The 13,843-nt window shown below is 38.8% G+C and overlaps 1 protein-coding gene across 2 annotated transcripts in view; it reads right to left on the bottom strand.

Annotated features, from left to right (window-relative positions):
• Positions 1–13,843, bottom strand: part of HAS3 (hyaluronan synthase 3) — a 203,306-nt gene that overhangs the window by 143,649 nt on the left and 45,814 nt on the right. For both annotated transcript variants that reach the window (XM_026495093.4, XM_048223560.2), the window contains exons 8-11: positions 13,309–13,421; positions 11,727–11,903; positions 8,823–8,955; positions 6,176–6,364 (exon numbers count right to left, since the gene is read on the bottom strand). In XM_026495093.4, coding sequence (XP_026350878.2) covers positions 6,176–6,364; positions 8,823–8,955; positions 11,727–11,903; positions 13,309–13,421 — 612 coding nt within the window. The remainder of the gene's footprint in view (positions 1–6,175; positions 6,365–8,822; positions 8,956–11,726; positions 11,904–13,308; positions 13,422–13,843) is intronic.

Here is a 13,843-nt window from a genome sequence, read left to right as displayed (position 1 = left end):
GCACATAGAGCTCTCCATTTTCATAGTTGCTACATCAGCCGTTATTTTCCAGTTTCCAAATGCTGTTACTCTCTTTTATCTGCTGTCTCTCCTCTCCTGCTCTGTCGGCCCCTGTGGTTTCCAGAAGGAGCAGATAAACACATGTGTTCAATATACTATCTTTAATCAGAAGTCCATACTTCTTAAATTATGCACTTCTTTGTTGTTTAATGTTTCTACAATGAGCACGTGTTACTTAAGTATTTTTAATATATGAGAAAAAAATCATATAAAGCACTTCTACTTTGTCAAGTACAGAGATCCAAATACAGAAAGGTCCAAAGGGTCCATAGTCCTACCGATCTCCCTGCTATTTCTTATGTTCCATAAATGAGTGAAACCATATGATAATTGTCTTTCTCTGCTTGACTTATTTCACTTAGCATGATCTCCTCCAGTGCCGTCCATGTTGCTGCAAATGTTGGGTAATTGTTCTTTCTGATGGCTGAGTAATAGTCCATTGTATATATGGACCACATCTTCTTTACCCATTCGTCTGCTGAAGGGCATCTCGGCTCCTTCCACAATTTAGCTATTGTGGACAATGCTGCTACGAACATTGGGGTGCATATGGCCCTTCTCTTCACTATGTCTGTATCTTTGGGGTAAATACCCAGTAGTGCAATTGCTGGGTCATAGGGTAGCTTTATTTTTAACTTTTTGAGGGACCTCCACACTGTTTTCCAAAGTGGCGGTACCAACTTGCATTCCCACCAACAGTGTAAGAGGGTTCCCCTTTCTCCACATCCTCTCCAACATATGCTGTTTCTTGCCTTGTCAATTTTTGCCATTCTAACTGGCATAAGGGGGTATCTCAATGTGGTTTTGATTCGAATTTCCCTGATGGCTAATGATTTTGAACATTTTTTCATGTGTCTGTTAGCCATTTGTATGTCTTCATTGGAGAAGTATCTGTTCATATCTTCTGCCCATGTTTTGATTTGATTATTTGTTTTTCGTGTATTGAGTTTGAGAAGTTCTTTATAGATCCTGGATATCAGTCTTTTATCTGTAGTGTCATTTGCAAATATCTTCTCCCATTCCGTGGGCTGCCTCTTAGGTTTTTTGACTGTTTCCTTTGCTGTGCAGAAGCTTTTTATCTTAATGAAGTCCCACAAGTTCATTTTTTCTTTTGTTTCTCTTGCCTTTGGAGATGTGCCATGAAAGAAGTTGCTGTGGCTGATGTCAAAGAGGTTGCAGCCTATGTTCTCCTCTATGATTTTGATGGATTCCTGTCTCACATTGAGGTCTTTCATCCAATTGGAGTTTATCTTTGTGTATGGTGTGAGAGAGTGGTCAAGTTTCATTCTCTTGCATATAGCTGTCCAATTTTCCCAGCACCATTTATTGAAGAGACTGTCTTTTTTTCCACTGGATGTTTTTTCCTGCTTTGTCAAAGATTAGTTGATCATAGAGCCGAGGGTCCATTTCTGGAGTCTCTATTCTGTTCCATTGGTCTATGTGTCTGTTTTTGTGCCAGTACCATGCTGTCTTGGTGATCACAGCTTTGTAGTACAGCTTGAAATCTGGCATTGTGATGCCCCCAGCTTTGTTTTTCCTTTTCAACATTTCCTTGGGGATTCGGGGCCTTTTCTGGTTCCACACAAATTTAAGGGTGGTTTGTTCCAGCTCTTTGAAAAATGTCATTAGTATTTTGATTGGGATGGCATTGAAAGTGTAGATTGCTCTGGGTAGCACAGGCATTTTAACCATGTTTATTCTTCCGATCCATGAGCATGGAATGGTTTTCCATCTTTTTGCGTCTTCTTCAATGTCTTTCAACAGTGATCTGTAGTTTCTAGAATATAGATCCTTTACCTCTCGGTTAAGTTAATTTCGAGATATTGTTATGATTTTTGGTGCTATTGTAAATGGAATCGATTGGAAACAAACTGAGTGCTTCAGAGTGGAGAAGGTTGGGATAGGCGGTGATGGGTATTAAGGAGGGCACATATTGCATGGAGCACTAGGTGTTATATGCAAACAATGAATCATGGAACACTACATCAAAAACTAATGATGTACTGTATGGTGACTAACATAACATAGCATAATTAAAAAAAAAAAAAAAAAGAAAGGTCCAAAGGGTAGCAATTTTCTGAAAGGACAAAAAAAAAAAAGGAAATCTCGTTCATTCCACTCCATTTACACTGGCTCCTCGCTAAGCCCTCCACACTTGAGACATACTCCCTCTTAGCTAGAACACTCTTCCCTGAGGTATCTCGGTGGCATTCTCCTTCCCTGATTCCAGATCTTTGCTCATAAGTCATTCTGTTGGGGCGCCTGTGTGGTTCAGTAGGTTAACCTTCCAACTCTTGATTTCAGCTCAGGTCCGAGCTCAGGATTGTGAGATCGAGCCCCATGTTGGGCTCTTTGCTGGACGTGGAGCCTGCTTAAGATTCTCCCTCTTCCTCTCCCTCTGCCTCTACCTCTACCCCACCCGCTCACACACACACACACACACACACGCTCACTCTCTCAAAAAAAAAAAAAAAAAAAAAAAGCCATTTTCTCAGTGAGGTTCTCCATGACCACTCTCTCTACCACACTGTCTTTACATCCCCTTTGTTTGATTTTTCTCTCTGGTACTTAATACCATCTAAGACACTGTGTGCTTCTGCTTACTTGTTTACTATCTTTCTTTCCCTCATGAATGTAATCCCATGAGGATAGGTATATGCGTTATTCACTGCTGTGTCCTTAGTACCTAGAAGAGTACATGGCAAATAGTGGGCCTTTACTACATATTTGTAGTAAGGAAGGAAATGGGGAGTTGGTACAGGGCTCTGTATCCATACAAAGACCACTGAATGGCTCATTTCTCTCTATATCTTCTTGTACGCCATCTGCCAATACATTTCATTGAATTTTTAATCTTTTATCCATAAATACTTCAATATACATTTGTAACAAGAAGATTTTTTTTTTTTTTTAACAGTACTACCATACCAGGGGCACCTGGCCAGCTCAGTCAGTAGAGCATGTGATTCTTGATCTTGTGATTCTAAGTTCGAACCCCAAATTGGGTATAGAGATTACTTAAAAATAAAAATCTTAAAAAAAAAACAAAAACAAAACCACATAACTACCATACCATGATTATACTCAATAAAAAATTCCTTATACTTTCAAATACTTGGCCCATGACTGTGCAAAAATGTCCTCTTCTACAATCGGTATGTTTGAATGAGAATCCACACATCGCATTTGGTTGATAGGTCTCTTGAGTCTCTTTTAAGCTACAGAAGCCCTGCTCCTTTTTAATGCCATTTATTTGATGAAGAAACTGGGTCATTTGTACTGTAGAATATCTCACATTCTGAAAGTGGCTGATTTTGTTTCCTCATGGCATAACATTGTTGTACCCTGAGTTTCCTTCATTAGATTCTGATTCACATTTTATGGACTTTTTTTGTCTTTTGTTTGCTTGTTTGTAGGGTTTTCTTTGTTTGTTTTTTGGGGGAAGAACCCTTCACACGTGGTGCTACATACCTCTTACTGCATTACAGTAGGAGACACATAATGCCTGCTTGTCTACTTCTGGTTATGTTGAGATCGATCATTTCAGGCTATAAATATTTAGCAGAACATCCACTGATACCTACACTGACCCTGAAATCCACCAAAAATTAAATGGATTGACAGATGGGGAAAAAAAATGGACAGAAAGATGGAAACATAGATAAATATGTGATAAAGCAAATACAATAAAATCCTAATAGTAGAATCTAGGTTATAGATATACAGGTATTCATCATAAAATTCTTTCAAGTTTGAAAGTATTCATAATAAAATGCTGGGGGGAAAAAGGATCAGTTGATTTGGATGTATTTGGCCCAATTACATTCATTATACAGTACCCCTAATAGTTTTAGCAGACAATGATTGTTACTAGATCTACTATTTCATTAGGGGATTGCAAAATATAAATTTGTAGGTTTCTTTTTTAATATTTTAGCTGTGATTCTTATATAAAGAAAAATTTCCCTTCACTGACTATCTGGTTACACTGAAATACAGTGCTGTCAGAAAAGGTAAGATAAATGTTTTATTCTTTCATTTACCAATTTACAAAATAATGAGTTGATGCCCTAGCAACTTCCAGAGATGTCCAAAAGGGATTCTGTGGGGGAGACAGGGACGGTGGCTCAGGTTTTTAGAACTTTGACATGTTTCAATCCATTGCAGGCATTATTCTTTTTAATGCTCAAAATGCCTTATCTGTGGCCAAGAGGAGATCTTTCAAGTTGGCTCCTGAGTGCTACTGACATGACTTCATAAATGTCAGGCATCTTCCTTTTATTTGGGCACAACAAGATGCCCTGAGGCTTACAGTGTACAATTCCTGCCCTAGACCTAAATGAACCTTTACTCCAATGAGCTCTGTGTTCTTCCAGCAGGACCTGATATTTAGAAACTACGGTCCAGCACGAAGGATGCTCCATGCAGCTGGTTTGTCACTGCTTCCTGGCATGGACAGTGGAATGAGCAAGGGAATATCTATTTTTTAAAAAGAAAAAAATTTAATTGTGAGTTCATACGAATACTTCCAATTGAAATTCAATATTATAGGAATTTTAGTCAAGTTCTTTGATTTTATATTCATAACTTTTTTCCTTATACTGAAAATCTTGCTTCCTAATGATATTAACAAAATTACTTAAAATATGTATTATTTATAACTTATCCATACGTGTGTGTATTTCAAAATAAATACTAAAATTATCACTAGCAGTAAAACTACTAAGAGCAGTTAAATATTTTTTTGTGGTTCTTTTCATCTTGATACATTTTAACTTTAGCTGAAGGATAACTTAATGGGACAAGTCACTTCTGTATCAGCTTAAAACCACTGTTCCTTAATTAGGAGCAAAGGGTGCTAAGTGTAAAAGCTCAAGTCATATAGTTTTTAGGCCATTTTCCCTTTCAACCAGCATCTTAAGACAAAAACATAAGGTCCGGGTGACAAAGTCTTTAGGGAACTGATATAAACACAGGAGAAACAAATCACCCTACTGGTAACACAGGGTCAGTGAACTGAAGGAATAGGAAGCCAGGAAAGAAATCATGAACATAATTCTCATTAAACAAGCACGGTAAGTTGGAGCTGACAGACAGCTGCAAATTTTCTCAGCAGGAGCTATAGTGAAACGCTGCTTAGCAACACCGAAGGCAGATGACAATGACGGCAATACAAAGAGCTGAAGAACCAGATTTAAGCGTGACAATCATACCATCGTACAACTGACTATTCACCAGCCAAGCAACAACGAATTCTGGTAATAATGTAAAAATACGGTGACTGCATTGCCTACGCTTTATTACTTCTAATTCCTATTTATTTTTTTATATTTTTTTCCTTTTAAGTAGGCCCCACATCCAATGTGGGGCCCAAACTCACAACCCTGAGATCAAGAGTCAAATGCTCTTCTGACTGAGCCAGCCAGGAGTCCCTTTTATTTCCTATTTTTTAAAAAGCTGGTAAATATAAAATGTCTGAGCCAACAAAATTCAGGCACTGATTTACATAGTTATACTACCCTTCAAACATTTAAAAAAACAACTTAAAACTTCACAGGCTATTGTGGAGACAGGCTGCCAGGTAGACCTATAAAATTTAAAGTGGTATTATTATCATTAGCAATTTTTTTTTCAAATTTACGTTTTCTAATCATGCGCAACTTTTGATACATATTAGAATCATCCATGGGGCTTAAAAAAATACAGATGCCCAGGTGCATGACATGCTGAATCAGAATCTCTGTAAGCAGTGGGCCGGGCGTCCATATTTTGAAAAAGACTCAGACAATTGTATTTGCCCCAAAAGTTGAAGACCCCGTGATGTAACACATCAATATCCACAATTTTCAAAGTCTTCTCTGCATGAGAATCACGTCCGGAGCTGCTTTACCACGCCAGCTGGCGGGACCTCCGCAAGTGCTGATTCTGCTGGTTGTCGTGGGCTCGGTAATCCACATGTGTAAGCAGCAATCCAGGTAACACTGAGGCAGGTGTTACCAAGCCAATCTCTCAGCAACTTTTTTTTTTTTTTTTTTACATTTTTTGCAAAGCATGTAAAGAAACCAAAATAGACAAATACTACCAGCCTGGGATCTGGAACATGGCAGCCACTGACCTGAGTGATGTTTGTGAAAATCTGCTCGGACATCCTCTCACACAGAGCAGCCAACAGCTGTAGGACCAGCAGCTTCTGCTCCTGGCCTTCCACAAGAGTTTGGTGCTGCTCTAATTCCAAGAGGCTTTTGCTGGAGAAGGGCTTTGTTTTTAACTCTGCTTCGTTTTCCACAGCCACATGAGTCAACTCCTATCAGCATTGGAGCAAAGAAAAAGTAAAGAAAAAGACTGTAGAACTAAGGGCTTCAACAACAGTGAGAAAACTGTTTGAAATGTATATGTAAAGAACGAGTCTAAATGTTCCTTGCAGCATTATTTATAATAGCCAAAATTTGGAGACAAAGGTCTAGCAGTAAGAGAGTGAAAAAATAAACTGTATTTATTATGCTGGAGCAGTTGAAATAAATAAACTAGATCGATATGGACATCAACAGAAAGACCTCAAAAACATTGTTGACTGAAAAATGGAAATTGTAGAATAATATGTGTATTATGATATCATGTACACGATGATTTAAAGCTTGATAATAAAAAGCATACATACACAAAGAGAACTAGTTTGACAGACTACTCACTTTATCAGCATTTTTTAGGGTCTCTACCACTAGCCCTGCTGAACTGAGACCTCAGGCCATGTAACATTTCCAAATCCTTTTCAGAGACTATTAAATGCTTTCAGCATCTTTTCCCCTAAGATATTCAAAACTAAATCTCTACTACTAGATAATTCATTACTGTGGGTTTTGTAGGCTTTTCCCTTATATTTCACACTGTAAGTTTCCTTGGGAAGGGAAAAGCTTATGTTCCTTAACAATTAATGCTTTACCAAAGGAAGTGACAGTTTAGAGCAATGGTTCCCAACCATGCCTGGGAATTTTTTGCTCCCCAGGGGACAGTCAGCAATGTCTGAGGACATTTTGGTTGTCATAACTGGAAAGCAATATAGGCATCTAGTGGTAGAGTCAGGGATACTCCTAAACACCCTACAAGGAAGCACAGGAAACTCCCAACAAAAAATTACCCCGTCCAAAATGCCAATGGTACTAAGGTGCAGAAACCTTGGTTTAGAGCAAAGCCCTTTGATTTTTTTGTTTTTGTTTTGTTTTTTTAAAGATTTATTATTTATTTGAGAGAGCAAGAGAGAGAGACAGTGTGGGGTGGGGAGGGCAGAAGGAGAGGGAGAGAAAGAATTTCAAGCAGGCTGCATGCCCAGGGTAGAGCCTGACACGGGGCTCAATCCCATGACCCTGAGATCACAGCCTGAGTGAAAATCAAGGTTCGGTCACTTAACCAACTAAGCCACCCAGGCACACTTGATTTTTTTGTTTTTAAACAATTTTTAAAAATTCTCCGATTAAGAGCACAGTTTGGAATGTTATTTACAATGAGTGGCTTGGTAAGGGGATAGAATGTGAACACAGGAAGGGATGCCTGGGTGGCAGAGTCGGTCGAGCAGTCAACTCTTGGTTTCAGCTCAGGTCGTGGTCTCAGGGTCACGATCTCAGGCTTGTGAGATCGAGCCACACATCAGGCTCTGTGCTCAGTGCAGAGTCCGCTTGAGATTCTCTCCCCCTCTGCCCCTCCCACTTGCACGCTTGCTCTCTCCTTTTCCCTCTCTCTCTCCCTCACTTTCTAAAATAAATAAACAAATCTCTTTAAAAAATGTGAACACAAGAAGTGAGAAAAGCATCAAAAAAGTGGCCCCCCGGGGCACCTGGATAGCGCAGTGGTTAAGCGTCTGCCTTCAGCTCAGGGCGTGATCCCGGCGTTCCGGGTTTGAGCCCCACATCAGGCTCCTCTGCTGTGAACCTGCTTCTTCCTCTCCCACTCCCCTGCTTGTGTTCCCTCTCTCGCTGGCTGTCTCTATCTCTGTCGAATAAATAAATAAAATCTTAAAAAAAAAAAAAGTGGCCCCTACTTCAAGTTCTAGAACTGTTACCCCTGATTCTCTCCTTGCATTCCCCCATAACCACACCACCCTTAAACTCCACAGACATTTTCTTAGAGTAGACATTTTATTTAGGGAAAATAATGGAGAAAGCAGAGCTGGAAGATAGAAAATCAGAGATCACCCAGTTTACAGTCTCAAATGGTACAAATAAGGAGTACAGTATGGGGTACAAGTTGCTGTCAGAGATTAGAGCAAGAGGAAGCACAACCACCAACACTAAGAAACAGACCCGGAAAAGGTTTCAGGTGGTTACAAAATGAAGTGAGAAAGGCAGAACTGCTAAATCTCTTTTCCAAATACCTGACAAAACAACAGTCAGAAAGGATAAAGGATTACTCCATAACTGCAAAACCTGCTATTAACTTCAAAAGAGTACTTACTGTCAACACAGAGCAAAGATTAACCCTTTCATAGATCAGTAGTTCTGCTCTGGTCATCTCTCAAAGCTCAGGGCGGATTACCTCAGGAAATAGTTCGATCATATGTGTACTGCTGAAGGTAAGTTTCTTTTTTTTTTTTTTTACCAACCTAAAGGCTATTCAAAAATGAGGTACTCTTACATCCTCTGATTATTTCTCTCTTAGATTAGGACCTTAATTTTAGGAGCTAAAGTTATGGGTGCCCTGAAAATTCAAAGGGGATCCCGGTACTACCCTGGAATATAGCTGACCGTGTCCTCGCTATATGAAGTTCTTACCTTCAAGCAGAAGATGAAGAAGTCACCTGCCAAACCGCACTCTTGGCAGTGGGCTAACAAGTCCCCGAGATGCTCTACCTGGCACTGCTCTGAGGACACCTTCTGGTACAGGGCTTCATCTTCATCTTCATCACTGCAACACAGGGTAAGATTTATCTTGGCAGTGTCACCAAGAGATTTTTTTTTTTTTGAAACTCCGTAATATCTTCTAAAGTAACATGGCATTTTTATATAGTAAATCATTAGAAACATCTCAAAAATTTCTTTAAATTATTTTCCTGTTTCCCCATTTTGGAAAAGTACTTATTTTCAGAAGGTAGGCTATCATGTTTCTACGTAGTTATTTGCTCAGTGGGAAAAAGACTTGTGAAGGAGGTGGCTTTGCAGATGGATGCTGAAAAATTACTATTATTTCAACAAACTGAAAAAGTAAGGAGAAATTGAAGTATAAGTTGTATGCAGATATTCTGGTTCCTGAGGAAGAATAGAGAAAAAGAAGTCTGCAAAGGAAGGTCAGATTACAGAGGGCCTTGAATGCCATTCAAAGAAAGCTGGACTTTTTTTCAATGAGCCACTGAAGGGTTATGGGCAGCAGGAAAAGATACTATGCTTACAGGAGAACATGCAGTCAATCTCAACTAATAACAACTAACTAGCTGAAATATGAAAATGTGTAAGACTCAGAAAACTGAGTAGGCCAAATTTCCAACTGATAAAATATGGCCAAGTTACTAAAAGCAATGTTACAATTTCTGCAAAAAGTTTTAAGAAACTTCTCATGAGGTACTAAGGGTTTTAGTTTTATTGCAGACTAAATGAAAAAGCAAAGATACAATATTATTATACTGTATCACGTAAACAAACACAGAGGCACGAAGATGTACTAGAAGACAAAACCCTAAAAAAATGCAAACAGTGACTACGATCGTAGTTGCTTTTTGTTTTCCTCTTTATGCTTTTTGTGTTATATAAAGAAGGTACGTACTCTTGCGACTAAAGAAGGAATAAAATGTTTTCAGACTAAACTGAGAAAAAAATGACATGTTGCTTCATGTCACTGAAAAGTACAATTATGAAATAAAGTTGATTCGGCCATCCCATTGGGCAATAAGTCCCAATCTGCCAGCTTGCTAATAACACGGCCTTTATACTCCTCTAGTAGAATGAATAACCTATAAACTAAGCTTAAGATCTGTTCTTATATTCTCCCAGAATCTCCCAGCATCTTTCAGATCAGTCATGTATCTACACCACATTTTACGTTATAAAAAAACCTGAAATGGCTAAAAGTCACTTCTAAGCTTCTGTAACCATCCTGTCAAAATGAAGTATTACATTCAAATACTTTTTTAAAAAGTCATGACAATAATTACCTTAGGAAGCTCTAGTTCATTCATTCTTAAAATTTCAATATTAAAAGAGTCAATTCCAAATACGGTAGTTATATTTAGCTCCAGAAAAATAAAAATTCTGGATCTAAAGATGATGGAATCTAAGCTGCTCTTTTAGTGCTTCTTTAAACAAACTTCTTATTGATAACTGGGGCTCCTGGGCAGAATGATAGGGTAAAACGTAAGTGGTGAGACTGACCTGTCTTAAGGGGGCTGGCACCAGGAGCAAGATCTTTAGAACAAAAGATAAAATCACACACACACACACACACACACACACACACACACACTTCTTTGATATAGTGAATGTCAACTTTTTGGAGATATGGAGTGCCTTAAGTACCAAATGAAAACTATGGACCCTATTTTCAGAAAAAAAAATTCAGGTTTGCACATAAAAAATTTCTTGTATCTACTGGCAGTAGGTGAAGAGTCATTCAATAACTGCCTGTTCAGTTTTTTCCTACCATAAAGAGAAACTAGAGTTTCAATAATAACTGTGGATTCTGACATATGGGCACTAAGATGTACACTAGAGACTTGTCACGATAGCAATTAGTTTTAACTACTGATAAGTTATATACTATAAAAATCTCTATATAGTCACTAAAGTGGTCAGAGATTAAACTGTTCCAAAGTGTTTTTAAAATAATCATGTCAAGAAATTTTAAACTCTTTCAGTTCAAGGGCATAGTTACAACCATAAAACCTACTAGTGCTCAACAACTCTCAAGAAATTGGTAGCTTGTGTTTGTACTGATAATTCTGCTTACAATCAATGTGTGTTTTCCATTTTCCTCAAGTCCATCATATTGAAAGAGTGTCTAAGTTAACCATGAATAAAAAATAAAATTTACACCTTAACAAACAGCCACACTTTGAATGTGACGTAAAAATCTGAGCCATCAGTTAAGAATTGTATGGCACTCTGGTCAACAGGAACTTACATTCTTGAGGTAATAGTATCTACACATATCACCCAAAAAAGGAAATAATTTAAAATATACTTGTAAGATGTTAGAGAAATAAATGATCCATTCGACTAACATTTATTAAGCACCTTCTATTTGCTCTCTGGGAAAAAGAAACCCCCAACATAAAATTAACATAAAAGATAGCTATCTGACAATTTCCCTGAGGAGTAAGTCTGACTCTGAACACACAAATACCATTTAGAGAGTCAAAAAGAGAATGATCGTCATGGTATTGAGGGTAAGCATGTGACTGCCCTTTACTCTGATTCTCTGGCAAAGACTTTGTGAAGTAAATGGGCTTGTGATGCAGAGCTGTGAGGCTCCAGCAAATTGCACCTGCAGGATTATTTAAGGCGCAAAAAAATCTGCAGGATTATTTAAGGCGCTCACATTTCATTTAGAGATTATAAATAGCAGCACCTCAGCGGCTTAAAGCTCTAGGTGCTGTTCTATCAGCGCCCCTTAGTGGACAAGTCAGGGAAGGGCCTTTTGGGTGCAATTGTATCAGAAGACAGAAGGTAAAGACGGGGTGGACTCACCAAATGGCCTCTTTGATGGTAACCATGATGCCACCTTGAGCGGCAGCTCTAAACTGACACAGAGAATGAAGAGAGGACACAGATTTGTCCAATCCTGCAAATCCTTTCAGGCTGGCAATTGCCTTCCTCCTCTCTAGCTTCCCCAGAATCCATAATAAGATCTCTTGGCAAAGTGACCTGGCAGAAAAAGCAGTTATAAATGAGCTTGTCATCTTACTCTACACATCTAACAAGCTAACATAAAAAAAGAAAGGAAGACTGTCAGGTTCCACGGCATTCTAAATGCTGGCACAACCACCTCGTACTACTGAAGTGTAGGACTGGAAACTATGCTTCCTGTGAATTTCAGAATATATCTAATATCCTGAAATTCAGTGAGTGACTGACTAATCTTTGGCTCTAGAAACAACCTTGATAAGACACAGGAGCCCCACACGGTTTTTTAAAAAGCTAATTCCAAGTGTGTAAAAGAAAGTTTACACTGATAAAACCATCTATCAATGGGACCAAGAGCTGGTGACCAAGAAACAGCATACCAACAAATTCTGGCTGATTCCTCAGCCCCTTTTATCTCTGCCAGTCAACTAGGATTGGGATGGAATAAACGTTTGCTTCTTCCTTCTCAGTCTCTGATGAGGACATGTTAGTGCTGTGAGGATTTGGGTTTCAAAACTGTAAGTTATTATATGGACAGTTCTTTGAACCCAAATTCACAGACTTATTGTCCCCATCTTCCTCTGTGTTCTCTCTTGTCACTGCTCCTGTAGCTGTGGGCTACAAGGATGTGCTGACCACTTTTGGTCCAAGGCAGTATGTGAGCTTTCCTTCACGACTTAACAATGATGATGACAGCTGTCTATTGAATTTACGATATTCCAGGGACAGTGCTAAACATTTTATAGTCTATATACCCATAATATACCCAAGAAGAAGGTACTATTATTGTATATCTGATCACATGTGGGGGATTTCCAAACCCTAAAAATCAGAATTCTCTAGGACTTTAAGAAGGATATAACCCCTATAAGGAGGAATAAACAACATAAATATCTGTGAAAACAGCACTGACACAAAATGAAGCCTACTTAAATTCCAATACAAAAGAGTATTTTCTGGATGATTAAGAAATCCCTTGTTCCAAACAACACTGAGCAGCACTCACACCAAATCCAAGTCTAAATTACGGAGTGCCACATTCAGGTCCAGATTTCCCCACCTTGATTTCTCATTCCCCACAAGGTTGTTATAATCCACTCTCCATTTCCTCCTTCCTAGACATGTAATTCTAGTATTTCTCACCGAACAGGGACGTGTTTACACATGTAAACAGGGATTTTGTCTCTGACGTCTAGGACAGAGGCTGAGGAAAGCCATCTAAAAATTACATCCAATCCCCTGCAATCTGAAAAGCTCTCTTTCTTTCACAGATGAAAAAATAAGAGGATCCTCAAATGTTTTACTGATTTTGAAAGAAAAAAAATTACAAAGTGGCATTAAGTTTTACTCAAAATAAGAGTAAGAACAACATACAATAAAGATTTCACTATAAACAAATAAGGTTCTCTAGGTTTTCTTTTTTTACCTTATGTGAGACACACTTTGTTTGGTAAAACAGTAGAGAGAAAAGAGCACTCCCAGGACGGGAAGCAGGGAATCCACTAAAACGGTCACAGGTTCATTCCCCACCACATATACCTAGGGAAAGGAAAACGGTGAGAGGTACCATGAGTGCAAGGCCAGAGGAATGGGAATCAAACACCATACACCTACTAGCAGCACAGAGAGTCTTATCTTAAGCAACACTTTAGTCCCAAACCGAACAATTTTAGCTCTAAGGCTAAGAAAACCACTTGAGATTGGCACACAGGCTGAGACACAGGGAGCCTGAGCTGGAGCAGGGCCCTTCCGTGTGCGCAGCAAGAACTGCGGGGGAAAATGGGTAAATTAACCCGTCCTCGGACAGCTTCCTTTCCTGCTTTTGACGACCTTTGTATCTCTTGCTAATCTGTCTATTGCTCATCTATATGATAATTCTCTCATTACTGAAGGCCCTGCTCTTAGGAACTAACAAGCAATTAATGTCAAATAGAAAAACTTAAAACTAGATTTGAAAAATA

Source organism: Ursus arctos, unplaced genomic scaffold (assembly GCF_023065955.2).
Source record: "Ursus arctos isolate Adak ecotype North America unplaced genomic scaffold, UrsArc2.0 scaffold_19, whole genome shotgun sequence".
In the NCBI taxonomy this organism is placed as follows: Eukaryota; Metazoa; Chordata; class Mammalia; order Carnivora; family Ursidae; genus Ursus; species Ursus arctos.
This window is presented reverse-complemented; position numbering and strand designations above follow the sequence as displayed.